Here is a 19,022-nt window from a genome sequence, read left to right as displayed (position 1 = left end):
CTATAATAACGATGCACAAAAGTTAATAAATCATAAATACATACTGATGTTGTGAAATTAATATGGCTGTAGCATGAACATACTATCACATAATATCAGTAAATACATATATACTGTTGGAGCACTCGAAGTTTCCAAGTATTTCATGTTTCCGCCCGTTTATTATAAGTACAAGACTTCTGCGATAATGATCAAAACGGTAAAAACCGATAAATTCCCATCTCGAGAAACTCTCTTCTCTGGGCTCCTCGGTCTTAAAGCTAAATAAACATCATAGACACCAGTGCTGCGGCCGTTCATTTCTATAGCGTACTTGCTGTAAGTTTTATACTCAAAATGTGACATTTTAATAAAGACTCTCTAAGAACTTTCTCGTCGGTCCGAGCACATCGCACGACTACGATCCGACCTGGTAGAGTTAGGTTATTTAGTATTATTGGCTAGAGAAAATAAAAATGTTAAATCGACCCGCAGCATCTATTAGTGAAGAGTACTTAGACTTATACCTACGCTATTAATATGTAGGTACCTATGTAATATGTTTTAGTTTTTCGAGCGAAACAAATTACTCGTTTATATTCGAGTAACCCTGTACTTTGCCGCACTTCGTTAGTTTGTTCAAGCTGAATTTATTGAATTTCAAACTAAAACGTTAATAAACTAACGGTGGACCCAAACGAAAGCAATCGGACGACTCGGCTTTGAGTTTTTACAGGCTCGTTGATTCTATAACAAAACGGCTTTGCGCGTTTAAAGATTTCTGAAGAGAAGAAAAATACAAAATTCTCGGAAAGGATAACCTTTGGCCATTTTCCGTTAATTTAAGTATCTAGTAATTGAAAACTATTATAGTAATAATCGAGGGTAGTGTCTTAAATCTGTCATTATAACTGTGTGAACATGTTATATGAACATTTTGCAATATATGGGTACATAGAAATTTATAAGGAAAAAAAATAAACCATCTCAATCGATATTAACTCCTTTAGAGAGCTATCTAATAATGCCTTTTCTTCATCTCATAAGCGGATTTGTCCGCTCAGTCTTTGATTTATATTATGATGTTAATAACGTTGACGTTCATTAATATAATCCCAACGTTTTTAAGCATACAAGGTGATACATTTAGGATACAAATAACACACTTATAACACACTGATAACACACTTATTTTGTTCTAAAATAATTGCAATTGTATAGTCTTTCTTTCTGAAATTCGTTTTGTTTTTATTTTACATTATTATAAAATTAAAAAGTACCTATTTACATTTTTTAGTATTTTCCAGAGGTCTATCGACTTCTAAAACTTAAATGGGAACGACGAACGTATATATTTAAGTACCTTTTTGGAAGTAAAATAATTTACTGAAAATATTGACTTGCTGATAACCAGTTTTAGAAAATTACTTTTAAAGTTTAAAATTTAGGACGGGTGGTAGAGTGTGGTCGAGTAACGCACGCAGATAAAATAACTCTTCCCTCCACCCCTCCTCTTGTTATAGGACAGGGAAACTTTAAACTTCAATAATTAAATAATAAGTCAAAATATTCAGCAAACTATACTAAATTATAAAATTTAATTAAATATATACGTTCTCATTTAAGTTTTAAAAGCTGATGGCGCTCTAGAAAAATTGAAAATGATAAATTTTTTATAATTTTCCAGTGTTGTAAAATAACATAAACTAAAGTATTTCCAAAAAGAAAAACTAAAAAATTAAAATTATTTTATAAGAAAATTATTGTCTTGTCCTTAACGAATCACCATGTAGCTACTTTAAACATTGTAAGCGCACTGAATTCGATTTTAGTACCTATATTCGACATGAAACAAAATACGCAACAAAATTAATATTGCGAAGCCGATAAGCACGCTTATTGCGGTTATACATAGTTCATAGATGATAAATATGCGCGTAAAACACAAATAAAGAAGTTAATTTTTATAAAGTCCAAAGTTTGATTTGCAATGGCTTCGTAATCAAAATATAAATAAGTTTTTCGCCATTAAAACGAATAACGATAAGGCAGCCACCTCATTCCGATCACGTATAACTTGGCTATTATTGTATTCATTTCCAGTGCCGTCGTGGTTAACTGGCTTATTATTTTTCGTACAATACAATTGCTCTTTCTTTATTGTTTATTTTCGATTGAAAACTAAAATAACTAATCTCGATCAACATTGAACCTAAATTCTATAAAACATAAATTTACCAATATCTATATTGAACCAATGTAATATTTTAATACATTTTATCCTTAGTTAGAAAGTATAAAAACTATAGATAAGATATTGGCAAGAGGTCTATGATAAAAAAAAAACGGATATTATACACAAATAAATAATCATAAGACTCCAATAAAACAAAAAAATAATAAATAAACATAATTATAATAATGCTAACGATTTGAATAAATCATTTAATCATATAAACAGTTCTAATAGTTATATAATTCTAAATAGAATTTCATAAGCTCAGTGCGGAATACACGTCAACTGATTCCCAGACTATTTATATTATTCCACAGAATACACTTTGTATTATGTAAAATTATGTACATATAAAAATGTATATAAAATTCAGACTTTTAAAAAGTATTTATATTTTTGGGGTTTTAATAAATATTCAGATAAATAGACAACTTTTGCTCATTATTGATATTTCAACAAATTCAGAAAATTTTTAATTTTTTGTCTTATCCCACTTGTAATAATTTTGTATCATGTATGGTTATATTGATCAATTTAATACAGAAATTAACTACACCTGTAAGTATTGAAAAATATTATAAAAAAAAAGTCATTATTAGTAGGGAACACTATCTTGCGATTAATTTTTCACTATCAACTAACGCAATACCAAAAACCATACAGTAAGTATACAGTAGTATACATAAATAATTATGATGTCAGGTGTTGTTGATAGAACATAAAGCTTAAGGTATATTAAAATATAATCTAACAATGTTTTATTTTTCGGTATGTTTTGCAAACTAAAAGCCGCTTAATAATAAAATACTACAATAGTAAAGATACAATATACCTACTATATTATAGTACTAGTGGAGGAGATAAAAACTTTTAAACAAAAAGTCAACTTTAAAGTAGCTTTAGGAAATTGATGATTTTTAATAATGTCTATAATATTTAAAACATGTATAGGATAATTTAGTTATTTTAAATAACAAAAATGATTGAAATGATAATCTGTAAAACTGGAGGTTTATTTTTTTAATGTATAAAATAATATTCGACGTAAACAATAAAGCATAACTATAATAATTTCAAAAACCTATTATGTTCTAAAATTGTTATTGCAGTAGTCCAACAATAAGAAATTAAAGTAGAAAACACAAAGAAAATAACAATATTGTTCTCTCCCCCCCCCCCAGTCTTTAATATTTCTTTATCTAAGTTTATATGCATTGTTTCTACCTTTTGATAAAAAAAAAAATGCGTGGAAAAAAATGGTTAAGTTGATAATAAAACGAGTAAATTGAAAACTATTGTCCATACCTGAGCAGAGCTTTGCCGTCATAAAAAAAGTGTTATACTTGTACGTGCTAACTAAATATTATGTTTAATTAAACGTGTAGTACGAAAAATTACTATTATTTGTCATTTATCTAATACTATAGAGAGATTTCTTGTTTATTTAAACGCTTCGAAGGGAACGAAAAACGCTAAATTTTATACGAATAAAGACTACAACGCAAAGTCCCTACCCGATGTGTACCTTTAAAAGTTTTTTAACTAGAAAACTCAGTAGTAGTTCACCCTAAAGTTAGTCGGCTTATTTAAAATGGCTACTAAATCAAGTATTGTCAAATATTACCTATCCTTTGGCCCCCTAATAATAAATAGTCCTTTCCGTTCATCTAAACTAATTAATCTGTTGTTTATGTGATTGTGACTTAAGGCGATTCCACCAGCACTGTCACCAGGTTCTCGAATGCCGCATACGTCGGGATTGTACTTCTTAGCTGTTGTTTTGTGGGTGCATGTGCGATGGCCGTTGTGTTTGCCAAACGACTAACGACCGGTCAATCAGTATTCCAGCAACGATCCACAACTGTCAGGTCCCGAGACGGTGAAGAAATTCGATTTTCCGGAGCCAAGGACAGCGCCGATCGACGTCCAGTTGTTTCAAGTTAGTATAGTGAAAATGTTAATGGGAAAAAAGTCCCCCAGAGAAGGGTTCAATAATTTAAACAATGTATTACCATGATGTGTAGAATAATATGGAAACGAGGGGAATGGATAGGTTTTCTTTTTGCAATTGACAATATTTTTTAAGGTTTTGAAACGCCTTGCGCAAAATCAATACACACCGTTATTCCGGAATTCCATCAAAAAATGTACTCCAGAGAAAACCTACTTTGCTAGTGTCAGTGAAAGAATATTTTATATAAAATCAGACAGACAAGCTAAACGAGGATTATGTACTTTTACAATAAACGTCGAGTAAACACAATATTTAATAACGAACCGTGCCGCGATACCGGTCGTATGTACTCTGTCTATGTTTTTCGTTAAATTCTGTACCTATTCAGTTTAAATAGCTCTGATTTATATTTGACCAAATTAACAAATAAGTATTGTTGTTATTAGTTTTTGTTTTCCCGTAAAAATACACGATTTAATTACACTGTTAATATTTTTAGTCGAAAAACAGAGATAGGTCAATAGTAATTTTAATTCCAATAACTACAGATATCAGTAAAGACAAACATTGTTCAAAATCATTTGTCTCTTGGCTATAACCGTCTACCGTCCCATAAGGTCAGTTTCATATACGAGTGCATGAAATAACTTATTAGTCAAATTTAGTCATCGTGTGTGGTGCAGTGGAGTGAAGTACCGAGCTCTATACTATTGGTATTGAGTTGATTTTTTTTAACTTCGCGAAACAGACGTTATCCACCACCACAAACTCTAATTTTCTAAGCTTTAGAATCCCTAGAATATTTACAAGACTTCGAGAAAATATGTACTTAGGTATCTATGAATATAGGCGCACTTGAGTTCCTTAATGGATTATGTGATTGATTAGAACAAAACAAAGAATTAACCATACATAGTGTAAGTGTAACAGCTAGATTATGTTATACCTACGGTAACTTTATAAACAAATTCAAATAGTCAACGTATTATGATAATCATTATATTGATTTTATAGTATAAACGGGTTTATATAATTTTAACTAATTGATAAATGATAATTTATTATCCTATAGTAATATGAATTGAGAACAATGATAATTCTTCATGTATATGTACTTATTGTATTTTAATATATGTATGCATAAATATTTATGTGGCAATGTACGGCCAATTAATAAATTATGAGCCGATAGGATAAATAATAATTAATATAATAATGTAAAAATGAATAAAGGCGCGTCCGGTTATGCTTTCGATCGATGTCTAAAATCGAATTATTTGGTTTTCGTTAGTTCCACCTGTTACCCCCTGATCCGGATGAACCCTGGTTTTGGGTTGGCCTTTGGTTCTGGTTTGGCCTCTGGTTTTGACTTTGACTCTGGTTCTGGTTCGGTCTCTGATTCTGATTTTGGCTCTGGTTTTGGTTCGGCCTCTGGTTCTGGTTCGGTTTCTGGCTCTGGTTCTGGTTCTGATTCTGATTCTGATTCTGACTCTGAGTAGTCGAACTGCCGCCGCTGGTGGATCCCGCTGGTAGAGAGGCTACGACACGGTTCGAAAATCGTATGCGCACATCCTGAGTGACCATATTGGGCGTCAAGAATTGTTGTAACAAAGCCACTCCGTCCCTAGGAGTACGGTCGAACGGGAATCCCATGCTCCTGGCATCCGGGTAACGGGCGTCACGAAGACCGCAATAACTTGAAGCGTCGTCGCAGGTTTGTTGGGTTTGTCCGTTGTTCTGCACCTGATATGTTATTGACAGAAATGTGTATTAATAAATTATTTTTTTATTTAAGTTTCATATAAATTTTTAACATGGATATGTTTTTGGACTGGGTACACAAACATATAATTGCGTCATCTCATCAATTTCGCGAAACATTATATTATATGTACCTATAATGAAAATTCGTTTGTAGTGCAAGGAGTACAAGGAATATGGCGGCTGCACCTCGTTAGAGCCCAAAAACATATGTATGCCACTATGTTTTTCCGTTAAGCGGAGAAATTTGATTAGATTTGATTTAATTAAACTAAATCGTATACCTATTACCGTTGAATTAACATACGAAAAAAACATTTATATTAGGCTATAATAACGAGATTAAATTAAAAGTAAATCTAAAGAGGATGAACTAAACCACTTATTAATATAAAGATCTTACGTTATTTAATTTAATATTTATTTTATTCTTTTAATCCTTTGGTATATATATATATATATACTACCAACTCACAGAGATAAATCTTAAGTACGTCACTTGTCGGGTACGATAAACTCCACAATCCCATTAATTTAAAACGATCCCAATCTTGATGTGACAATAATGAACTAATTAAAATATAAGAGATATATTCTATTAAGCCGTATACTTAAAATGTGTGCTTAGCCTACTGTTTACCAAATTATTTTATGCAAATTACTTCCATCGAGTTAGGCTACATTTTAATTTATTGTGTCGCATATACATTATACACATAACGAGTCACAACGTTTTAAATATGCACACGAAAATTAATATTTTCTCTAAAATTACAAACACAATAAACAGTAACAATTATTAGATAGAGGATTTATAACATGTTCTTGACTACTATCACTTAATGATTCATTTTAACAGGATTGCAACAAGTCCGTCATTAAACGTCATTCAAATTGTATTTTATTGAAACGTTCGCTAGTCTTTTTTCTCAACAAAACTTGAATAGTTATACTATTTTTAATCTTTGTCTATCCGGTTTATTCAATTTGTATTAAAATTAAAAGTTAAAGAAAAAAATGTTTTTTTTTAAATTTAATTTTTATATAAGTCTGAGGTTTTTTAAGTAATTGCTTTACAACCCACGACAACAACCCCCCGGGTCCGGTAATTGAAATGTAATCGTGACGGTTCAAATATTATTACCGTATCCTCGGCGCCATTTGACACCATAACAAACAACTGGCATTGGAACCCTTCGGGCGAACCTTTTGCAATTAACATATTTTGTGGCCATCCACAACCGCAGAAATTGAAAGCCTGTCCCGACACTGAATCGTTGGAAGTAGGCCTGTTGCTGTCCAAATTTCGGTAGGTCACTTCGTGGGGTATAGTCACCGATGACTCTGTCGATCGACGTGTGATCTCATTTGTTCCTCTTTTCACTGTACAACAAATTGTAAGGTAATAAATTATTATTATTAATATTTGTGATGAAACGTAATCCGTGTGCCACGTTAAACGCCCAAAACAATATTTCAAATTTTTCTCTTTGACCCATAAAAATTATCGTCTACCATTGTTTTAAATAAGAACTGCGTATCGTTGAATACATACAAGTCGTGCTGAATCTGTCCAGCTCCACAAACAGTTTCCTTTGCTCGCTAAACAAGAATGGTAAGCCACGTTCGTCGAATTTAGGTGCCATGAAAATGCGAACGGTACCCATACGTTGAGTGTCGTTGTTCGCAACCTAGACATTTAAAAAATGCATTTGCAACAAAATGGAATACACAATGAAAAAAATTACTATCCTATTTGATCGATAACGATTTTCTCAAAAAAAAAATTTACCAGTTAAGAGATAAAATAAAGCGTGATAGACAGATAAAGTGTTGAGTAATTTTTGTATACGAACGTATGGTTATACAATTTACTTACGACGATTCTGTACGTGAACGGAGCATGTTGCAAGTGAGTGACCCTGACCAGTGTTGCGCCCCGAGGCATAAAGTCCAAACCCCTAGATAGGTCCAATTCGCTCTGTTGCCAGTACGTGGATAACTCGTTGGTAAGCTGTTGTCCATTACTTTGGCTGGTAATTCTTACGCTTTCCACCCTGACATTTTCGAAGGACAACTATAAAGCATTAAGTTAAAAAATATTATTACCCCAGTGCGTTTTGGCTAAGCAATGTATGCTAGGTACTCAAGAGGCTTACGGTTTGAACGCTGTAACTGGGAATGGTAGCTTTGAATTCGTGGAATATGTCGTCGATGTAAGCATGCCATCGGTAGAATATCGGATCTCGCATAGCCGTCGCCGAATCTCCCATCACGCTGTAGTTTTCCTGCCAAAGACCAAGAGATGCGCGTTGTCGATTACCAATGGAATATTAAATTATTATTATTATTATTATTATACCAAGTATCTGCTGTCGGGATCGTGGCTGTAAGCGATAGCATTGTGCCCGTTGTTGTGCAGCCCACCGTACAAATTTGGATTTTGGCTCAGTATACTAGATTCCATCAAGTTTCCTAGTATGTCGATTCCATCGGTTTCGGTTAGCCTGACTTGCTGTCCGGCGGTCTAAAGAATAAATAAATTTGATTACCTACCAGGCTACTATTTGAGAGCTCACGGTTTTACATGTTATCCAGTGGAAGATCAAGTGGTTTCGATTGATCGTTAAAATACAGTTACTGAACTTTTTTATGAACACACCTAAACTAACATTACACCACCATATTTCATATAAACCCATAGTTCGACAAGCTTTATTATTATTATAGTAGGTATTAAAGTAATATTGGATCAAAACTGCATGTATAAAAATATATGAGAAGACTTGTAGAAAAAAACAAAAAATCATTTTTTCACAAAAAAATAATTGTAGTAAATTTAATAGCTAGTATTAAACACCTTAATAATTTAAGTTTATGTCATTACGTTAACTTTTAGAAAACGTATAAATAGGCTATATCATTACGTTTATGATAAATCCTGAATGAATGGCGGTGTATATGCGGTCTCTCCAGCGCTCCATGTCTTCGATATCAAACTTAATCCGTTCCACTTCTCTGTTGATGTTCTGTAGTAATGAAAATTACAAATATACTCGTTCTTATATGTTTATACATTTTAATGGTAAATTTGCTCACAGAAAGTTTAGTGTTGGCAGGTCTAGGAGGCCACACGCGGTTGGCTAGTACGTTGTCGAGTTTCGGGAAATATCCTTCCGGAATTGGTTCGTGCCAGCTGGTTAAACGCACCACCCGACTCATGTCGTTTGATAACCGTTCCATGTTGTACCTAGGTATATAATCGGTTAATATTACGGTATTTCTAAACGTCGACAACATGTACAAAAAATAAAATGCTGAACCCTATTTACCTGGCAATGATCTGCTGGTGCATGTAATAGAAGAGTTCGCCCCGTCTATCTTTGTTAACCACACTTAAGGGACCGTTGAAAGGGTACACGAGATGCCAATGCCAGTGGTGAAGGTTCACGCCGACGTCTTCACGGAAATAGCTGATTCTGTGCTCAATGTCTACGTCAGTGGCCGAGTAGTCATATGGTATTTCGATGGGCGTCTGCAGCAAAAATAATGCGATTAAAAATCAATACAGATGTGAGATGTCATCGACACTCGAGTCTCGAAATGTGTTTAAATATGTCGTTAATGTATAAGATATTGGTAGGAAAATTGTCAAGGAAAAAAACAATTAAAAGATAAAAGAAACCGCAAAAAAAACCTACGTGGATTAAAAATTTTCCTTAATATTTTACTTATATTTGTTCATGGTTTGTCTAAATGAGCTGATTCAATTTTGACAGCGATCAAAATATGATTGGATGATTTTTATTATTTTGACGGGATTTTTTTCCTCGTTATCTATTAAATCTAGAATTCTAGAATTTACTAAGTATATGTGGCTAGCTTAAACCGATATGTGATTTAAACTTGTGCTCTGTGGTTTGAAAATTCTAAAAGCCATGACAATTACTTTTAGTATATGATTTATTCGATGGCTATAACAAGAGATTTTAAGAACTTATTTTGTTGCAAATAATTATTTGCAATGGTTACATTCATATGCATATCCTTCAGTTTTCAAAAAGTTATGTCGAGCTAAATAGTTATTGATTTTACATGTATTTTTGTTAATTATTTTTTTACATTGGAACGATTTCTTCAAAAAATCCGTCTATAGATTACAAATTGAACATCTAAGGTATTTTCGATCATCATTAGGAAAAGCTCACACTTTGGAGAGTGTGATATGGGTATCAGAATAAAAATAAATACCCTTAAAATCTTATGAGTATTTAAAATCGGTCACAAATTTGTAATTTATTATCTCAGTTATGATCATTACCATTTTTCTCCGGGATGGTTAATTTTTATTTTTGATATTTAAGCGTAGTTTTAGACTTAAAGTTGAAAATAATACTGTAGCCCATAGGTAGATCTAATGTTATTTTCATCATTATAGCATATTAAACAATAATTTTTAAAAATGTATTTAAATATTTTTACGAGCAAAAGTACATCACTAAAAAACCACATTTATATAGTCAATACTCGATTAATTTTATCTACAGAAAACTGTTTTGTCTAGGTTTTAATTTCAGAGATTTGTCTATAGAAATTTACATAGATACCACTTACAAATACTAACCCGTAGAAGACATATAGTAAAAAAGTGTACGTGTTTTTTTTTTTCCTTAAACAATTTTTAACCTCCTAACATCCGCATTAGGCAGGTTTAAATGCACAACCCATAGATCCACCGCTGATGGATAGTAGTATAATATAGATAGACATTACTCACCCTGGAACCGGCTTGAATGACAACTGATTCTTCTCTTGCCCTGCTAAATACGGACGAGTCCAAGTACAGACTGGGAAACATTTCGGCGTGAGACGGCGGTGGTAGGTTGCGGGTGTCAGGTCTGTGTATCATGGCCACGGACAGAGCGTAGATGAACATGTAAGAGTTAATGCGGTCCCTGCAGTACACTGATAGCGATAAGAACTCGTCATAATTCTTGGCAGCTAAGAGACAGGTAAATTAATATAATATTATTATATTGTTATGAATAATAAATATAAAAAATACAAACCAACCCATGAAAATCTCGATTAAACGAGCGGCCATATCACTGTGATATGGGTTGAATAGAGAGAACGGTTCATTTCGACCCAAAGACAGCGGAAACGATAGGTCCGGAATTTTGTTCAGCTTAGTTATGGGTACGGTTTTGCCGCCGCTGGGAAACCTAGTTTGAAGTTCGGACGCCAACGGTTTGTAACGGTCCACCTTGAAATGAACAAAAATATTGGGCAAATAGATTTACATGTTAATATTATTATTCTGTGGATTGAGTGATTTTTATCTCAAGAAAATCAGTCCACTGAACCAGAAATCGTTTTGACAATGATATTATTTTTATCAAGTCGTAAGATATTAAATAGCTTTGAGAGGAAGTACTCGTACTAGAAACAATTATTGCTTATATCACAAATTAATTCGACTTAAAGCACCAGAAGACTAGAAAACGTTTTCAAAATTCAGATCATACTTTTGATCCGGAGACAAATATCTATCAAAGTAAGAATAATTTAAAAGTAGTTCAAATTTTAACAATTTTCGATTGTTTGTAAGTTCTGTCATTAAACATCATTCTTGTTAAAACTAAAAACATATATGATTTAAAAATATTTTTAAAAAATATACTTTAAAGGACTAAAGGTATACGATATAGATAACACTCTGATAACACATGATGAAACTTATATTTAACACCAAATTATGCAATTTTTATAACGGATACAGGTTTTATTTTTGTATAAAAATATTTGTTTCTACTTCGAACAGAAAGTTCTTAAAAATAATCTGATTTAAGTTTTAATAAAACATTTGGATTCTTCAAAACATTTACAAATTTTAAAATTATTTTTTGTTAATTAATAATTTCTATGTGCAAAATTGCAATTTTCAAAGGTTTTTAATCTAATTTATAATTTAATAACATTTAAACGTACTTCGATTGATACATCAAGCAAGTATTGAAAATTCTATATCCGTTTTCAAAACTATTATCGGACCACGCGTTAGAGTACGATAAAAATTAGAATAGGTTGTTTTTGATAAAAAAAAAATACGCAGGTTTCAAGGAAGCCAATTAATATCCTTACAAGAAATTATTAGTAATAATTGTATTTTTTAAAAGAATTTTTCAGCTTCTAGTTTATTTTAAAAAAAGTTAGAGATAACCTCATCTTCTTCTTAGATTTTTCATCGATACAATTTAAATAAATCATTTCATTACTTTTTAAATAATAGTGTTATAGTGTACTTGCTTTATGAATAATAGAAATAATTTGTATTTTAAAAAAGTGGCTAGTATTATATCGCATCCCTAGAATACAAACGGCATAACTCAAAAAATATCATTTTTGGAAAAATGGAATTTAAGGCTTTAGAAGGTAACGGACTTAAATGGCACCTAAAAAAGGCACTTGACGCTATCTAGCGGTAAAAAAAATATGGTAAGAAGAAACTGATTAGTGCAAATGGTAGATATTGTTTCTCGCGCTGCTATAAAAAAAGTGGTTATAGTAGTGGAGCCAACTCAAAATCGACATTTTTTGTGTTATGATGTTTGTATTCAAGAGGTGCCTTTCAATATTATCGAGACACTTGCTTAGTAAATACTCGCTTATAAAAAAACAATGTAAAAATACTTTTTAATATTGAGGACATTTTATTAAGTAATACTTTTGTCTTTTTTCCTTAATACAATAATACAGGTCTTGATGGTAAATAAAAAACAAGTACATACCAAGTATTCAGTAGGAATATCGAAAGTAACATTGTCATCGCCTTTTCCAATGAATAAAGGTTCAGTAGGTCTGTCGAAGAGGTATAAAATGTTTGTTTTGTCCGTCATGGCGATAGACGTCAACCTGTTAATAACAATTCAACTGTTCATCTTATATAGTCTAACTATTATACATGATTTTAGAAAAAAAATATGATATTTTGTTATTATCTTCTTAAGTTTTTTTAATAAAACAGGCAATTAAAATTATCGTAAAATTTACTAAATTCCTCGCATTTAACCAAATGAGATTTGATTCGATAGAGTTTTCACTCAAAAAGCTTTCATAATATTGCTAAGGAAATTTAAAGTACAACTAAGAAATATTTCTCCGTGTTTTTATTTTAATACAACTTAAACAATAAAATTACAGTAGTTATTTTGAAAAATTTTAACACAGATTTTTTTTAAGACCCGTTTTTGTTTGATCACATAAAAATAGTTAATATTAATATTATATCAACTTTAAAAACGTTATTGATACTAACAGAGTTATGCATATAAATTGTTATTCAAATAAAAATATATTTTGTTACTTTTTTCATTATTCAAATATAATTTTGCATAATAGTCAAGAAACTTGATCACATCTAACAATTTTAATAGAGTAATTATTGATAATATTATATTTAGTCAGTTAGAGTTTTACATTATTTATATTATATAATACTAAAGCGTTACCAAAAAGCTTGATGTAAGAGAAAAGAACGTGCCTTCCGATGAATACTAATGAAGCCGTTGCTCGAACGATTAATGGTTGCTACTAATTTATTACTCTTTTATAACGAATTTTAAAAACCACAATGGAGAGTTTAACATGACTTTTGGCCGATAGTGTTTCACACTTGAGCTGGAAAAAAAATGTCTAACCGCGTTGCTTCCGCTTCGATTAGATTTCGTTGGGCTTTGGGATACACTTTTCTATGGGAAATAACAAAAACGCCGGAAACCACGACTGCTAACTAAATAATACGTACTACTATGCAAGACACAAGCTGATTATTTGTAAATGATCTATGTTGAAATTCGCATGATTTCACGAAATAAACGATATTTTTTTATCGACTTTATAGTTACTGATATTTTTAGTAGATAAAACTACAATACAACTACACACTTAGAACCCGTTTGAAAGTTTTCAGGGCAAATTATGAATGTGAGGCCCTTTTTCCGTAAAATTGATAATGCCCACCCCCTTCCTTTATTTCTTTCTTCGCTTTATGTTCTTGTAGATTATTTGACTTTTTGGTTTATTTTAATTGAATACGCATTTCGATTACATCACACAAATGTCGTGCCATACAAAGTTATTATTATTATCTATTTCTTATAATACATAAAAATATATACATAATAACAAGTCTTTTCAAATTATAAATAAAAACAAATAAAATCATCGACTTTATACTTTAAATATGGTGTACCTAAAATAAATATTGTTCAACAGACTTCTACTCCCTATTATTTTGTTATTTAAGGTGGTGATTTGTTTCATCACGGTTTTTTTGGGGTAGTTATTTGTAAAACGAAGTATTAAGTTATATTATATTTGTTCCACTTAAAAAAAAACTTAACTATATTTTGCCACAACGCAAGTTATGTATATAACTATAAAAATATAAGCTATAACTGTTTTAGCAAACCTATTTTAGCAAATTCATCTTAACATATCATTTTCTGGTCTTTAAATCCTCATAGACATTCAGTAATTACAAAATTGATGTTATTGTTTTAGAAAATGAAAACGGGTTGCTGTCTAGACTAACAGTTCAATTAAAATCACAGGACCTTCAGCCAAATGACTCATGTCAAGAACCAACTCTAGAGCTAACTGCGCGTCCAGTCACGTCTTTGCAACCCACGAACAATTCAAAGTCATTTTACGTAAGTACATATTTATTGCTAAGCCATTCCGTTTTTCTGACAATAGTGTAATTTCTAAATAATTAGAAATATTTTAAGTTTCCGCTACTAAAGCAAAATAATTGATTCAGATGGTTTGTGTGTGTAGAAGAAAGAGCGAAAAATAAAATAGGAAAATGATAAGAGGTATTACTTAAAAAGTATTAAAATATGGAGTTATGTCAACACGAGTGTTGATTAACTAAAGAAATTGCGAATAATAGTGATACCTATGCGGAAAGAGATGATTTAGAAAATGATCAGCCCCATTTGTACGGAAAGACAGAGAAGACAATTATTTATGTATGATATATGTTTAAAAAAAAGTCACAACAATAATAAATAGTTTTATAATTGTTGTTACACAGTTTTATAATTGTTGTATAAATATACAAAACAACAAAGTGTGTACCTTAAATAGTTATATTTAAACTGCCATACTATATGTATAATCAAATATATTGACACTCATTTTATACAAACGTATAGCAACCATAGAATCTTATTAGAAACAACGTCATTATTTATTTATATTTAAAATGTCGAATGTCTTTTTTGATAGAATGGTTTTATAATAACTAAAGCTTAAAAGCGATTAGCCAACAAACTTATAATGCTCATTGTTTCCAAGAGTCGTCAGCGTGCAGACTAATTCTACTTTTCTCGAGGTACATTTATGATTAACAAAAAGGACCTTTTAAATCGTTTTTTTATTTAGAATCTACCTCCTATTGTTATTTTATAATATTCTAGTTAACTATTTTGTATACTCTGTGAATGTTTAAAGGTAAAATGTTTAAAAATACTTTTCATGAAATGAGATGTCATTGTTCGTGGCGGTAATTAATGGGAAAACACTGTACGCCTACTCGGTATAATATTTACATATTATATAAAGGGTTTTCAGAATTTCACGATGCAGCGTATTATTCTGATTGAAATAATTGTTGTAGCTATAGCGTATAAATTGAATATCAAAACCAAAATGATTGATGTAAATAATGGCTAGCCAATACCCATTTTGTCTTAATATTTGTTGAGGTATTAGTAATTACAGTTAATATTCATTCACTTTGAACTGTATTAATCTTTAAACATTTCGGTTAAGAAATATAGTTAATTTTTGTCATTTGTAGAAGGTTTTAGTTGTAGAAGATTTATTTGAAAAGCAAACCACGGAACGTACTAAACGATACGCAGATACAGAAAAAAACCATTATTATAAAACGAAAACCCAATATATTCTGAGCACTGAAGCGAAAAACGTCTGATTTAGTTTATAGAGTACAATACATCTTTTAAAGACAAATGTTTTGTTTTTAAAACAAAATTTGTTTGAAAATAACATTTTATTTAATAAGAAAAAGCACATTCAAAACTCAAGAGCATTTTTTATTATAGTAGTTAAATAATAAAATAGAACCTTTTTATTCAATGTAAGCAAAATGCCTAAGCATAATATAAACCCTCTTTAAATAATTTATATAAAACTTTTTTATTATAAACATAAACATATGACACATAATATTGTAGTTCCAACAAAAATAAAATACAATCAGTGATGACAATTATTATTAAATTTGTTTAAAAAATATATTGAACGCCATTTAATTCAAACACCTAAATTTAATACTCTATAAAATATAAACGAATATCTATTTAATCAATAGATCATAGTTTTCAATGAGCTCGTGACTCATTTAATGGAGATATTATACTTGTTTAAAAAGAAGACAGTAGTTAGTCAGTTAAGTAAAATACTGTTTTTCGGCTGTCCTAGTGTAAATTCTTAAAGCTACTGTAAGTGGGGCAACAAATTAAAATATAATTTAAAAAGTAGTAAGTGTTTGCCTTTAAATTATGGTTTTTAAAAACAAATACTAGTCACTGGCTTTTTAATTATTTACAGAAAACAAACTTCTTAACCAACTCTATTAAGTATATGGTTATAAACGTACCCCAGGAGGTATTGCTTTCATAATGATGTGTTTTTATTTATTTATTGTATGGCCTATTGAGACACGTAACAACGTTTTACTAGTAATATTAACACAAAATATAAAATGTCAAATATATTCAAAGTATACACAAATCAATACCACATTATATATCGCATCATTCTAAAATCTATTAACTTATGTTTAAAGTTCCTTACTATCTTAAATCCAGAGATTCTCAGATCAACTCTAGTTTTTATCTAAAAAGTCTCCTTGGCATTTTTTTATTTGGTATAGATCAGTATTCTACTGCCTGTTAGTACTATCACTTAGTTTCATCAATGCATGAAACAAAACAAGTGTACAATAAGCATTATTGCTGACAAGATAATACATAGCTTGAATGACTTGTGTAGACCCATTGGTGGTACTCCATGACTTAAGGATAAGAATAGAGTTAAATAATTGGTTTTATAATGTAAAATATTGTTTTTTTTTTTATCTATGAAAATTGATTTAGAATGTATACTGGTGTGTTTGATATGACTGCTAATACATATAGTAATTTTTATTTCAGATAGGAAGCCGTGTGACCGACAACAAGGATGTTCGATCGTACGGACCAATGATAAATGGTGTTAATCAACAAAAGCTGTGCGACTCTTTTGTCGTCTACCCAAACCACAGATCTGTGCCAGTACAGGATATGGTCTATACTCGCACTACCAAACCATATACCGAAATCGAAAGCATAGTCTAAAACCATTAAAACGTATTACTTAGGTAAATATTTGTATTGCACAACACAAATAACCTAGTCTAAACGTGCATTGATTTAAATGTGTATTATTATTATTCTTATCAAAGTAAAATTAGTTAAGGTTTTTAAAGGCCAACAGCAATAGTTGGTTTTATTAAAAAAAAATTAAAACTACAAGTACACAAGATACAAGAATAGATAGAATAGATACAAGAATACTTTGATTGCTGAAGCGTCGAATAATGGTCGCTGATTGAGATGTACATAATATGTAATACCGCTTTACAGCACAAGGCGTGTACAGTGTAGTTTTTGTCATCAAACGTATTTCTACCGACAATAAAATAACTTGGTCCCTTAATTAAATGGTCCCTTAAGTCTTAAATGTAATTGTAATCGGTAGTACACTCCTATTTTACGGCCTCTAATTAATTAACTTTTTTTTTTATCACAATAACTGTTGTATTGTTCAAGCACAAGTTTGAACTTTATGCTTTCATTTTTTACACGGGGAGTTGTGAGATTTCTGATAAGATTGGTTATTCCTTTCTTAGTTTTTTTTAATATTTTTGTTATTAAATCATACGAAAACCGTTCCGGTATATACCTACGCTAAAACTTTTAAACAACCATACCCACATCATTTTTACGACTTGCGTTTAAATTTAACAGCTAATTACTTTTCTAGGGTTCTGCTCTACGGCTAATTAGTTTTCCGGGTTAACAGCGATTTATTTTTCTGAACTCCTTTGAAGTCCCACGGGAATCTAATAGGTAACGTACAGTCGCGTAAATATGATTTTCAGGTTCGAATAACTCCACCGACCCCAAAACCTATAGTTGCATATTTTAATTATTATTATGCTATACGCCGATAGAAAAACTGAAAATAACAACTTATTATCTTAAATTTAGTTACTGTTTAATAAAAAACAACAAATTTTCTCTGAAAAGTTATGTAAATATTTTTGTATCATAAATAATAATGTAAAAATTAGGTTATTTTTGGAGACCTTTTTGATGGTAAAGCTCATTATTTCTTTGTGATAAAACATATTTTACCATAATAATTACTTGAAGATAGAGCTTATTTATTGTATATCTAATATTGTTTTTAGTAAAAAATTACAACTTTAAAAAAACAGGCAATTGTTATAAACTTAGGTTAAATTTTGTTTGAAATAATTTTTAACTCCACTAAGTTATTTTTAAAAAGTAACCATTAAGCTTTAACTTATCTAAGCTGCTTGCTTTTTTTCATTAACTTTACTTATTTGTAAAAATGTTTACAAGTACACTCAATAGATAAACTTAAGTCCAATTTTCTGATTGAAATTTGCCCTCAATAAAAAGAAATTAAGAAATAGTATAACCCCTTCTCTAAGAAGAGGTTAGTGATTTGTTTTAACGTGATAATGTTTTTTTGGCTTAAGGTCAACTATATAAATTATATAAAATAGATTGCATATAAATACATATGAAGAGATCATACAGTGGTAAAAATGGCCCTAAGTCTATACACAATAAAGACGAATATATTTTGCAATTAAACACATTAAATCCAAAACTACATCATATATATTAAACAATATAAATTATATGTTTCTCAATTTCGATGAGACTTCATCTACTATTAGGTAGATTTATATACCAAATTAACGTG

At 30.6% G+C, this 19,022-nt stretch overlaps 2 protein-coding genes across 2 annotated transcripts in view; one reads left to right on the top strand and one right to left on the bottom strand.

Annotated features, from left to right (window-relative positions):
• The window catches only part of LOC126844998 (hemicentin-1-like), a 156,612-nt gene extending 139,247 nt beyond the window's left edge, over positions 1-17,365 (top strand). Inside the window, exons 13-15 of the mRNA XM_050583568.1 lie at positions 3,924-4,154; positions 14,496-14,644; positions 17,177-17,365. Coding sequence (XP_050439525.1) covers positions 3,924-4,154; positions 14,496-14,644; positions 17,177-17,359 — 563 coding nt within the window. The 3' untranslated portion in view covers positions 17,360-17,365. The remainder of the gene's footprint in view (positions 1-3,923; positions 4,155-14,495; positions 14,645-17,176) is intronic.
• Positions 5,213-13,568, bottom strand: LOC126844999 (phenoloxidase 1-like). The gene is made up of 13 exons (XM_050583569.1): positions 13,442-13,568; positions 12,722-12,845; positions 11,004-11,196; positions 10,708-10,931; positions 9,263-9,465; positions 9,030-9,180; positions 8,858-8,959; positions 8,293-8,457; positions 8,090-8,218; positions 7,810-8,007; positions 7,486-7,621; positions 7,075-7,313; positions 5,213-5,912 (listed from the first exon to the last, which is right to left on the bottom strand). Exons 2-13 carry the CDS (start codon positions 12,827-12,829, stop codon positions 5,457-5,459), a joined length of 2,304 nt encoding a protein of 767 aa, XP_050439526.1. The 5' UTR covers positions 12,830-12,845; positions 13,442-13,568; the 3' UTR covers positions 5,213-5,456.
• Positions 17,366-19,022: the final 1,657 nt, after the last annotated feature.

This window comes from Adelges cooleyi, unplaced genomic scaffold (genome assembly GCF_023614345.1).
Source record: "Adelges cooleyi isolate 19-005CV unplaced genomic scaffold, UGA_ACOO_1.1 ACOO_flye_CR_arks_rails_tigmint_CR_PRNA_651, whole genome shotgun sequence".
NCBI lineage: Eukaryota > Metazoa > Arthropoda > Insecta > Hemiptera > Adelgidae > Adelges > Adelges cooleyi.
This window is presented reverse-complemented; position numbering and strand designations above follow the sequence as displayed.